This window comes from Triturus cristatus, chromosome 1_1, assembly GCF_964204655.1.
Source record: "Triturus cristatus chromosome 1_1, aTriCri1.1, whole genome shotgun sequence".
NCBI classification, from domain to species: Eukaryota; Metazoa; Chordata; class Amphibia; order Caudata; family Salamandridae; genus Triturus; species Triturus cristatus.
The window spans coordinates 107,639,971-107,652,165 of record NC_140579.1 but is presented as its reverse complement, the minus strand read 5'-3'; the positions used below and the strand labels follow the sequence as shown (position 1 = coordinate 107,652,165).

At 44.0% G+C, this 12,195-nt stretch overlaps 1 protein-coding gene across 1 annotated transcript in view; it reads left to right on the top strand.

Moving 5' to 3' along the window:
- LOC146869672 (peptidyl-prolyl cis-trans isomerase FKBP10-like) overlaps positions 1–12,195 on the top strand; it is a 61,606-nt gene that overhangs the window by 25,506 nt on the left and 23,905 nt on the right. Inside the window, exon 6 of the mRNA XM_085609908.1 lies at positions 10,758–10,903. Coding sequence (XP_085466034.1) covers positions 10,758–10,903 — 146 coding nt within the window. The remainder of the gene's footprint in view (positions 1–10,757; positions 10,904–12,195) is intronic.

Here is a 12,195-nt window from a genome sequence, read left to right as displayed (position 1 = left end):
TGCTCGGTACAGGGATGAAGGCTCGACCGTATGATGCTCAGTGCAGGTATGATATGTTGACAGTATAGATGCTCGGTGCAGGGATGAAGTGTCGACGGTATAGATGCTTGGTGCAGGGAAGAAGGATCGAAAGTATGATGCTCGGTGCAGGGATGAAGGATCGACAGTAGAGATGCTCGGTACAGGGATGAAGACTCGACCGTATGATGCTCAGTGCAGGTATGATATGTTGACAGTAGAGATACTCCCTGCAGCGATGAAGTGTAGACAGTATAGATGCTTGGCGCAGGGATGAAGTGTTGACTGTATGGATGTTCCACTCAGGGATTAAGTGTCAATGGTATAGATGTTTGGCACAGGGATGAAGTGTCAACATTATAGTGCTCAGTGCAGGGATGAGGTGTCGCCGGTATAGATGCTCAGAGCAGGGATGCACTTCTGTAATGGAGACCCATTTCTAAGAATATAAAATGGTGATGGGATATCCCTGCTTCGCACACATACAATGTTCTTTTGCATTATTTAAGTATATGTTTAGAACAAATGTGTAAACTGGAAGTGTGTTCCTGTATAAATATGCAACCCTCTCCACAGGTATACACATTTCCATAAATGGTTATCAAGGCACTTGTTTAGTGGTTCCCAGTGTTTGAGGCTTTTGAGGCAATATTTTTTCAGTGTCTTGTGTTTTCAAAATTATTTCGCATTTCTTGGCCGTACTTTCCTTTGTAGTACTTCTGCAATTAGAATTTTAGCAACACTCAATCTGAGCAGGAACAGACATAATTGTGGGAAAACTGCTGCTGAGCAACTCAACTTGACAAACTGTTAGGTATAGAAACAGAGTAGAGCTTTACTTCTCAAAAATAATCCCTTCATGGAAACCTATGTACCCAACCAACATCACCAGGTACAATTGAAAAGTGCTTTCTCAAAACATGGCTCCCTGCATTAAATGCCCCCAAAGCAAATGCAAATAAAAATACAGTGTTCGAGGCATATGAGCTGCAGATTATACACTGTGCATAGATCGCCATCTGGTGTTGGGCCCGGATGTTTGCAGTTTGCTTTTCTTCTTGGACAGTGTTTGGAAGTCACGAGTTCGGTGACTCCTCCTTCGGTCCGTACTGCGCATGGGCTTCGGCTCCATCCTCAGATTGTTTTTTTCCGCCATCGGGCTCGGATGTAATACTTCGTGCTCCGGCTTCGAACCTTTCCAGTTCGACCTTCGACGAAAAATCCTCGTCCATCAAGATTCTTCAGACAAAATCATCTTCTTTATGGTTGTATGACATAATTTCGACAGACAGAAAATCGACCTACAAATATATCGCAACAAAAATATCGATGTCAAGAATATCGACATCCTATCTACAACATGGTAAGTACAAAAATATCGAAAATTAAATATCGATGTCAAAAATATCGTTATTAAAAATATCGTTTTTCTTTTACTTTAAAAATATATGTAAAATAAACCAAATTATACTTAGAAATTAAATAAACATAATTAAATATATTGTATAATATTTAAAATGTATAATTAATATATATAATTTAATAAAACTTTAATTAAACATATACATATAATATATAATATATATACTTACTTAATAATTAATTTCAATAATAATTTCTGTAACGTATAAATTATTACATGTTTTTAAAAATGACCAATACATCTATACACATAAAACAATAACATTAATAAATATTTAATAATTACATATAGCAAATAATAATCAATATTTTTAATGTGAATAATTGTTATTATTAACGATATATTACAATAGCTAAAATAATACAAAACATATTAAATATCAGACACAATAAAACTACTAGTCCAACTCCAACAAAAACAACAGTAAGAAAAATGTTGGATAGCGTAAAGGTAAAAATTACTATTCTCACTCCAGAGAGTGCAACAGTAGGGAAAACGTTGGATAGCGTAGGGGTAAAAATTACTATTCCAACTCCAAAGAGTGCAACAGTAGGGAAAAGCGTTGGATAGCGTAGGGGTAGAAATTACTATTCCAACTCCAGAGAGTGCAATAGTAGGGAAAGCGTTGGATAGCGTAAGGGTAAAAATTACTATTCCCATTCCAGAGAGTGCAACAGTAGGGAAAGTGTTGGATAGCGTAGGGAAAAAAATTACTATTCCAACTACAGAGAATGCAACAGTAGGGAAACCACTGGATAGCATAGTGGTAAAAATTAATATTCCCACTCCAGTGAGTCCAACAGTAGGGAAAGCGTTGGATAGCGTAGGGGTAAAAATTACTATTCCCACTCCAGAGAGTGCAACAGTAGTGAAAACGCTGGATAGCTTAGGAGTAAAAATTACTATTCCCACTCCAATGAGTGCAACAGTAGGGAAAACATTGCATAGCGTAGGGGTAAAAATTACTATTCCAACACCAGAGAGTGCAACAGCAGTGAAAACGCTGGATAGCGTAGGGGTAAAAATTACTATTCCCACTCCAGTAAGTGAAACAGTAGGGAAAGTGTTGGATAGCGTAGGGAAAAAAATTACTATTCCAACTACAGAGAATGCAACAGTAGGAAAAGCGCTGGATAGCGTAGGGGTAAAAATTACTATTCCCACTCCAGATAGTAAAACAGTTGTGAAAGCACTGGATAGCATAGGGATTCTATAAACATAATAACCAATTAAATAGTTAGTTATAAAAAAATAGCATATTAATAATTAATTTACAAAATAATTATTATTAAATACCAATTATTTAAAATAAATATTTATATAAATAACTTTAAATTACATCCCACACTATTCCCCCTTTAACACACAACACACTACACATACAAAATACACAATACATTTAAATATCAGTTTATCTATTATTTACAATTAATAATACATTCTTTATAATTAATATACTTATTATTTACTAATTTATACATATTAACTACCAAATTACAATTATTCACAAATTAATTATTAATTAACAATACATTAATTAGCAATAACAACAAATAACATGAAATAATAAATTATTTATATTTACTATATTTAACGTACTAATAACAATTAATTACCAATTAATAATTAATTAACAATTAATTATTATTAATTACAAATAAATAAAAATTATCAGTAATTATTTGAATTTAATTACATCCCACCCTATTCCCCTATAAACCTACAACCCACTACACAGAAAAATTCACATAATTAATTTAATCATCAATTAATCACTTAATAAAATTAAATCACCAATTAATTAGTAATTACCAATTAATTAACAATACCAATAAATAAATATTAATATTAAACTAATTATAACTTATATAATTAACCAATTAATAAAATTAATTTACAATTAATAATTAATTAACAATTAATTAATCAATTAATATATTTAATTTACAATTAGTAATTAATTAACAATTAATTAATCATAAATACCAATTAAACAATACAAATTAATTAATTAAAAATAAGTTACTTCCCACCCTATTCCCATATAAACCCACAACCCGCTCTGATACTAAAACGTTAAATTATATTTAAAATAATTATTAATCTCTAAACATTTATTTTTAAATGTATTAAAATACATTACAATAATCTTTAACATACAAATAAAATACATAATAAAATACATTACACTAATAAAATATCGATATTATTGACATCCAAATTTTTGATTACGATATTACTTACATCTATATTAATGACTTCGAAATTATTAACTTCGATAATACTTACCTTGGGGTCGATATTCTGTCCATCGATATTCTTGACTTCGATATTCTTTACCTACGATATTAACAACTCGATATACTTGTAGGTCGAAATTTAAAACTCGATATTTAGACTAACCACCCTTCTTTATCTCTCTCTTCGGCACTTCTTCGATTCCAGGCATCGGCGGCGGCCTTCGGGCCTATCTCGACTCCGGTCTCGGCCGATGGAAAGGACTCCCTTTAAGAAGTGCCCTAAATGTGGGTCTAAATTTCCCCACACCGATTTACATCAGGTGTGCAACCTCTGCCTCTCTGCCGAACACGAGGCCCGAGACTGCCCCGCCTGCAAGTCTTATCGATCGAAGAGCTAGACGCACCATGGCGCACTCCTCGACCTCGGCTCCACCTGACATCTTCGGAGAAGACATCGAAGCTTCGGGACAGCAGCACAACGAACAGGAAGACGACCTCGTCAGCGCTTCCGAGGCCGACGACTCCGACGTGGAGGAGATCACACCGGTGCAGAGGGTCGTGAGTACTCTACCCCCTCCCGCGCCCACACCGAAAGAGACTCCGGTTACACCTTCGCCTCCGGGCCTAGGCAAAACCAAACATACTGCTTCCATCACCCCACTTTCGGGCCCGGTGAAGAAGCATCATAAGTCTTCCGGCGGCTCGGGCTCGAGCCAGCCTACTAGCGGTGCCGAAAAACACCCTTCGGCACCGAAGAAAACCACACCAAGCTCCGTTCCGAAGCCATCGGTGTCAAAAGCTGGCCTCTCGGTGCCGACCAAACATAAATCCCTCGGCGCCGAAACCTGCCTCGGCACCGAACAAAAAATCGGAGGCCCCGAAAAAGCATGGCACAGATAAACCAAAGAAGCCGTCGGCCCCGAAAACATCGGCGCCAACAGATCAATCGGTGTCGGAGGAACTATTCACGCCAGATCCTCTACAAAAGACTTTAACAAAGGATCCAAAGACTGGACATTTGACTTTGTCTTCAAAGAAAAGACATTTAGACAAACCAGCTCCTTCTCCACCGCCAAAATGGAAGGACTCTGCCACATCCCCTTTCAGAGTACCTTCCCAACCACCTCCACCTCCTCCACCCTCTCCATCTCCGCCCCCTCCACCTTCTCCACCCTTGCCTCATCGCTCTCCAACCCCGTCTCCAGACCCTGATGACCAAGGGGATCCATACTACGATCCAACAGATGCCCCACAAGACCCCACCCCTCCGGGAACACCAGACCCATGGGAGGATTATCATAATCCAGATGTCCCAGATGTACCTCAGGATGATCTTTATCCATCCAGGCCATCTCCACCAGAGGACTCCTTGGGGTTCCACCACTTGTTACAACGGGCGGCACATTATCATGGGGTGGAGTTACACACTGATCCAGTTGAGGAAGACTTCCTACTTGATACCTTTGGCATCGCAGATAAATCTACTGTCATACTACCCATGCTTAAGGCGTGACCAAACATGCGGCAGAGGTTTTCAAAGACCCAGTCAGGGATAGGGTCTTAAACCCCAGAATAGAGAAAAAATATAAGGCCGCCCCCACAGATCCTGCCTATATTAAAGGACCTTCACCCTTAGACTCATTAGTGGTATCCACAGCTAGTAAGCGGTCCAATTCTCAGTCATCGGGTGAAGCTCCACCACCCGATAAGGAGTCCAAGCTCCTAGACGCGTCAGGCAAATGCACTGCCTCGCAAGCTGCCAATATGTGGCGTATCGCCAACACGCAAGCGCTGTTGGCGCTGTACGACAGAGCGCACTATGATGAGCTGGAGATATCATGCAACATCTCCCAGAAAAATATAAAAATAGGGCTCATGAACTAATACAAGAGGGAAATACCATTACCAACACCTCTATTAAATGTGCACTTGATGCAGCAGACACAGCTTCCCGGGCTATAAACACCAGTGTTCTGCTTCGCCGCCACGCCTGGCTCAGAATCTCAGGTTTTAAGCCAGAGGTACAAGCATCTATACTAAACCACCCTGTTGACCAGCAACACTTATTTGGCCCAAAAGTAGACAAAGCCCTGGAAAAAATGAAAAAAGATACAGATACGGCGAAGTCTATGGGAGCATTACAGTCCCACCCTCCTAGACGCTCTTTTCGCCGCTCCTCCTTTCGAGGCACTGGCAGGGGCTACTCTGCCGATAACGCCTCCACATCCTACAAGTCCCCTCCTCAGACTACCTTCACAAAGGGCTATCAAAGAGGTGGATATAGAGGAAACAATAATAAGGGCAGGGGCAAAACCAACACCGCCCGTTCTGCCACACCGCCCACACAATGACTTTCCCCCGCTCCCCCCAGACCATTCCACTTCAGTCGGGGGCAGACTACAAAACTTCTTTCACTCCTGGGAGACCATAACATCAGACAAATGGGTGACCCAAATTATTCGGTCAGGGTACTGTCTCGAATTAACATCCACCCCCCCAAATATTCTACCAAGGCACCGTACAATGTCGCAAGAACACACCACATTGCTCAAGCAAGAGGTAATCTCCCTCCTGCAAAAACAGGCTATAGAGCAGGTCCCCATCAATCAACAAAATTTAGGGGTCTACTCTCTGTACCTTCTGATACCAAAAAGAGACGAGACTCTACGACCCATTCTAGACCTCCGGCCTCTCAACACATACATACATTCAGACCATTTTCACATGGTAACTCTTCATTAAGTTCTCCCACTCCTCTGCCAGAACGATCTTCTCACCACACTGGACTTGAAAGATGCATACTTTCATATTCCAATACACCCTTCTCACAGAAAGTACCTCAGATTTGTAGTGGACGGCCAACATTATCAGTTCAAGGTTCTCCCCTTCGTGGTCACAACTGCACCAAGAGTGTTTACCAAATGCCTAGCAGTAGTGACGGCACACCTCAGAAGACAACACATTCACGTCTTCCCTTACTTGGACGACTGGCTAATAAAAGCCACGTCCTACAACCAATGTGTGCAACATACAAACACTACCATCCAACTACTTCACCAGCTAGGTTTCACGGTGAACCACCAAAAGCCCCAGCTGATACCGTCTCACACAAAACAATACCTCGGTGCCACTATAGACACCTCAAAAGCTATAGCCTATCCCAATCCAGCCAGAATCGCAAGCATACAAGCCTTGCGTCGAAGATTCATTCCTCGGCACTCTCTCCCAGCAAGAGTGTTTATGAAGCTAATAGGGATGATGGCATCTTGCATTTTCATAGTGCCTCATGCAAGACTCCACATGCGTCCACTCCAAGAGTGCCTAGCACGCCAGTGGAACCAGGCCCAGGGACAACTGACGGATCTGGTGTTGGTGGACGGTCGCACCCATCGCTCTCTGCAGTGGTGGAACACCACAAATCTTTCCAAAGGGCGACCGTTCCTGGACCCGGTTCCTCAGGTAACTCTAACAACGGACACATCGCTCTCCGGTTGGGGAGCGCATCTATTACACCTCACAGTGCGAGGTATATGGACGCCACAACAAAAGTTACTCCACATAAACCATCTGGAGTTATTGGCGATCTTTCTAGCCCTGAAATCATTTCAGAAACAAATCTCAGCCAAAGCAGTCCTCATTCGCACAGACAATATGACTGCAATGTACTACATTCAAAAACAGGGGGGGACACACTCTCCACAGCTCTCTCGATTAGCACAGAGCATATGGAGATGGGAAATCCTGCAAAAAGTCTTTCTCCTGGCACAACATGTCCCAGGGATACAAAACACCATGGCAGATCTGCTCAGCAGACAAACGCAGCAAATGCACGAATGGGAACTGCATCCACAAGTTCTTCACCCATTCTTTCACAAGTGGGGGTAGACCTCTCCGCCACCCACGAAAACAAAAAATGCCCAAGCTTCGCCGCCAGATACCCACACCCATTGTCCAAAGGCAATGCAATATGGATGAACTGGTCAGGCAAATTTGCATACGCCTTTCCGCCTCTCCCGCTAATTCCATTAGTGGTAAGGAAGCTACAACAGCACTCCCTCACACTCATTCTGGTAGCTCCAACATGGGCCAGGCAGCCGTGGTACACCACACTACTACAGCTCTCAGTGGTACCACACCAAAAATTACACCTGTCCCCATGCCTCCTAACCCAGAACCATGGAGAGATCAGGCACCCGGACCCAGCTCAGCTCAACCTTGCGATCTGGCTCCTGAAATCTTAGAATTTGGATACCTTAACCTTCCCCCTGATTGCATGAACATTATCAGGGAAGCCAGACGTCCTACCACTCGAGCATGCTATGCCGCAAAGTGGAAAGGATTTGTTATTTACTGCCGTAACAATACAATCAACCCTTTAGATGTATCCATACAGCACATCATATGTTACCTGCTCCATCTACAAAGGTGTAACCTGGCATACACATCCATCTGTTTACACCTAGCAGCAATTGCTGCTTACCTGCAAAACAGACAGCATTTATCACTTTTCAGAGTGCCTGCCATTAAAGCTTTCATGGAAGGCCTTAAAAGAGTAATTCCACCCAGAGCACCACCCTCACCTGTGTGGAATCTAAACGTAGTTCTTACAAGGCTGATGGGACCGCCTTTCGAACCAATGCATAAATGTGAGCTACAGTTCCTTACTTGGAAAACAGCTTTTCTTGTAGCTATCACTTCTCCTTAGAAGGGTTAGTGAAATACAAGCGTTCACTACACAAGAACCTTTTCTACAGATACATCACAATAAGGTGATACTTCGCACAAATCCAAAATTTCTGCCCAAAGTCATTTCCCCCTTCCATCTCAATTAATCGGTGGAATTACCGTTTTTTTTCTCGCAACCTCAATCTGTTGCAGAAAGGGCTCTACATACACTTGATGTTAAAAGGGCTTTACTTTACTATATACAAAGAACGCAATCTTTTAGAAAGACTAAACAGCTGTTTGTCTCGTTCTCTCCACCACATAAAGGCAACCCCATCTCAAAATCAGGGATAGCTAGGTGGATTGTAAAATGCATACAGATTTGCTACCACAAGGCAAAACGCACGCTATCTGTTCCCCCTAAAGCCCACTCTACAAGAAAGATAGGGGCTTCTATGGCGTTTCTAGGGAACATACCCTTAGATGACATCTGCAAAGCAGCCACATGGTCAACACCGCACACCTTCACAAAACATTACTGTGTAGATCTGCACACCAAACAACAAGCTAGTGTGGGCCAGGCTGTATTAAAGACACTGTTTGAAACCACTGCAACGGATACCGGTGGTCGCCGCTAGGGTTGGGTACTGCTATATAATCTATGCACAGTGTATAATCTGCAGCTCATATGCCTCGAACGAAATATGCTACTTACCAGTATGCATCTGTTCTTGGCATGTAGAGCTGCAGATCTATACACGCCCACCCGCCTCCCCGGCTACCTGTATCCGTTCCAGTCTATCTTATTTAGATACAACACACATGGGTTTCTTTACTATTATCACTACGCTCCATCTTTTCTCTGCTGGCGAAAAACAATCTGAGGATGGAGCCGAAGCCCATGCGCAGTACGGACCGAAGGAGGAGTCACCGAACTCGTGACTTCCAAACACTGTCCAAGAAGAAAAACAAACTGCAAACATCCGGGCCCAACACCAGATGGCGATCTATGCACAGTGTATAGATCTGCAGCTCTACATGCCAAGAACAGATGCATACTGGTAAGTAGCATATTCCTTTTTTTCCAATCACAGTTCTGGTCTAGCAGTGTGTTTGACCACTACAGATATCTGGTCATCACAGCAATTTCTCTTCTTGTTTACGTTTTTTTTAAATTGTCCAGGAGTGAGGGCGAGAGGGGTGTAAATCAGGTCAGTGAAAGGAGCGAAGGCATGGATTAATCTCTCCCACTGGCGATAGATCTCAGAGGCACACATTGCAGGCCTTCATTCTTTGCCCACTGTGCCACTCTATTCAGAGACCAGCCATATGCAAATTCGCTTAAGTCATGCTCCAATTGGAATAGTATAGACCGAGAAGGTAGGCCAGGATCTGTCCAGACTGGATAAACGGGCAACTCGAGACCGGCTCCAGCCGACTTAGACCACCTCAAGGAGGTCAAGCAAACAGGGAGGCCCACATCTGGGGCAGTATATATATATATATACATATATATTGGTGCACTTTCTCTGTTTGTGCCGTGGTGCATCTTTCAAAAGATGCACCTGGCGCAAACAGGCAAAGTGTTCCTATTATGGATCACGCACTGCCCTCAGGGCAGCAGCGAACTTGAGCTTCCCTGGAGGCAGCACATCCAAGTGAAATACGGAGCAGCTGCTTCACAGCCGCTCTGTGTTTTACAGTGCCGGCAGCATGCCACCCACACTTTCAAGAGGGGAGAGAAATCCCCTTGCAGGCGGATGCAGTGAGTGACTTCACCCGCATGCAGGGGAATATCTGGGGTGGGGGGTCATGGGACCTATTATCCTTCAGCAGGGCTGCCTATAGGAGGCTCACTGAAAGTGTGCCACCTTTTTGTGGCACACTTTCAGTACGTCTCCTATAGGTATCTTTGCATCTGCGCCCACGTCTGTAATACAGCACGGGCTCAGAGGCAAAGTGATTCCCTCACTTACATGGGGCCATGCCCCCATTCAAATGAGGCAACACCCTCTCATGATAGCTCTGAGTTTACATGTGCACAAGAGCTATTAGTATTGCAGAAGGGGACATACAAGTGTCTGCGGCCCCTTCTGTAATACCATTGTGTCCTAGGGACGCACAGAGCGAGGGCACATGCCTGATGCGGCCCTAAGGCAAAATGTATAATACTGCCCTGGGCATCCAATTGTACTTAAGGTGCCTCACTTAAAAAACAAAAGTAATGGATGGACTGCTTCAATTAAACACAGCCAAAGGTAGTCAATTAGGGCTACATTCCAGTGCATTTTTTTTACCCATGCTACAACCGGTCTGGAGGGAACCTGGCTTAAGGCTGGTTACAGGTAAGTAATAGTTTCCTTGTTCTGCAGTAAGTGATCTAATGTGGTGACATCTGTTGTACTCCACAGCTACTCGAGGAACACCACGTACAACACCTACATCGGAATGGGGTACATTATCCCAGGCATGGACCAAGGTCTGCAGGGCGTGTGCATAGGCGAGAAGAGGCGGATCGTTATCCCTCCACATCTTGGCTACGGAGAGGAAGGCGCAGGTAAGGGTGGGATGGATGGGTGCATGGGTGTGTGTGTAGGTAGGTTGGGGTGGGCTGGGTTGGTTTGGGTTGGTCGGTTGGTTGGTCAATTCCTTCGAAAGAAGCAGTAGCATGGGTTTGCTATCATGACTAGCCGAACAGCACGGGCCACCAACGTCCACAGGGCTGGCCCCTTTGGTGGCCCATGATCAGAATGGATGACATTCCCTAGAAAGGTAGGCAGCCTGTTGCCAGACCTAGAGCTCAAGGCGGCATCGTACCACTGTGTCCCAGGGACTGGGCAGCATGGTACCCTTGCGACCCTTATTAGCGCTCAATGTTTCCGCTCATCACCAACACAGGTAGTAAGAGAAAGTAGCTAGGACGGACTGGTGGCCAGCTGGGGTTGGAGTTTGTCTGTAGTTGATAGATATGGCCAGCAAGGAAATACCCAGCTGGCTGGAGAGCGTGACGCCAGTATAACCACGAGCACTTGGCAACATGAACCCACCAGTGACCCTGTGGGATGGGCAGCTTGTTGCTTCCATGTTGCCAACATAACCCTGTGGGATGGGCAGCTTGTTGCCTCCATGACCCTGTGGGATGGGCAGCTTGTTGCCTCCATGACCTTGTGGGATGGACAGCTTGTTGCCTCCATGACCCTGAGGGATGGGCAGCTTGTTGCCTCCATGACCGGAGAGTCAAAGGGCTTTGGAGCATTACCCCACGAGGACTCCAAGGCTGTGCAACAGGACATCACCAAAACTCACAGGGAAGGGCACCAGAGTGCCCAGAAGTGCTATATTAGTGCACGTTGCCCCAGTGTCCTTCAGACGTAAAGGTGTCCAGGGACACAGTGATGGGCAGGATGGAGGCCCAGTAAAGATCATGTTCTTGGGGCCTCATTGTCAGTATTAGCGCTATGATGTCAGACCTTTTGGTCTGGCTGCCACTAATATGCACAATACTAAAATCAGTTTCTTCTGTCTGTACTGTGTTAGCCAGTTAGATGTCACAGCTGGATAAGCGCTCGCTGCTGACATCTATGAGAACTACTGGTCACTGGTGGGATTTTTGGCATGGCCACACACCACTTCATATCCCCAGTGTTGAGTACCACTGGATTTGGAAACGGCAGCACCTGACATTAACACTGCTAAAACTTAATGAAACTGCTGGAGTAAATGCTACATTATGAGTAAAGCCGAGAGCGCTTCCGATCACCAGGGCCACATTGTTTCCTGAATTTGAGAGAGTTTTTGCCCCGTCCCTGTCCCTTGGTCCTTCGAGAGAGTTGAAAGACATGGTGCAGC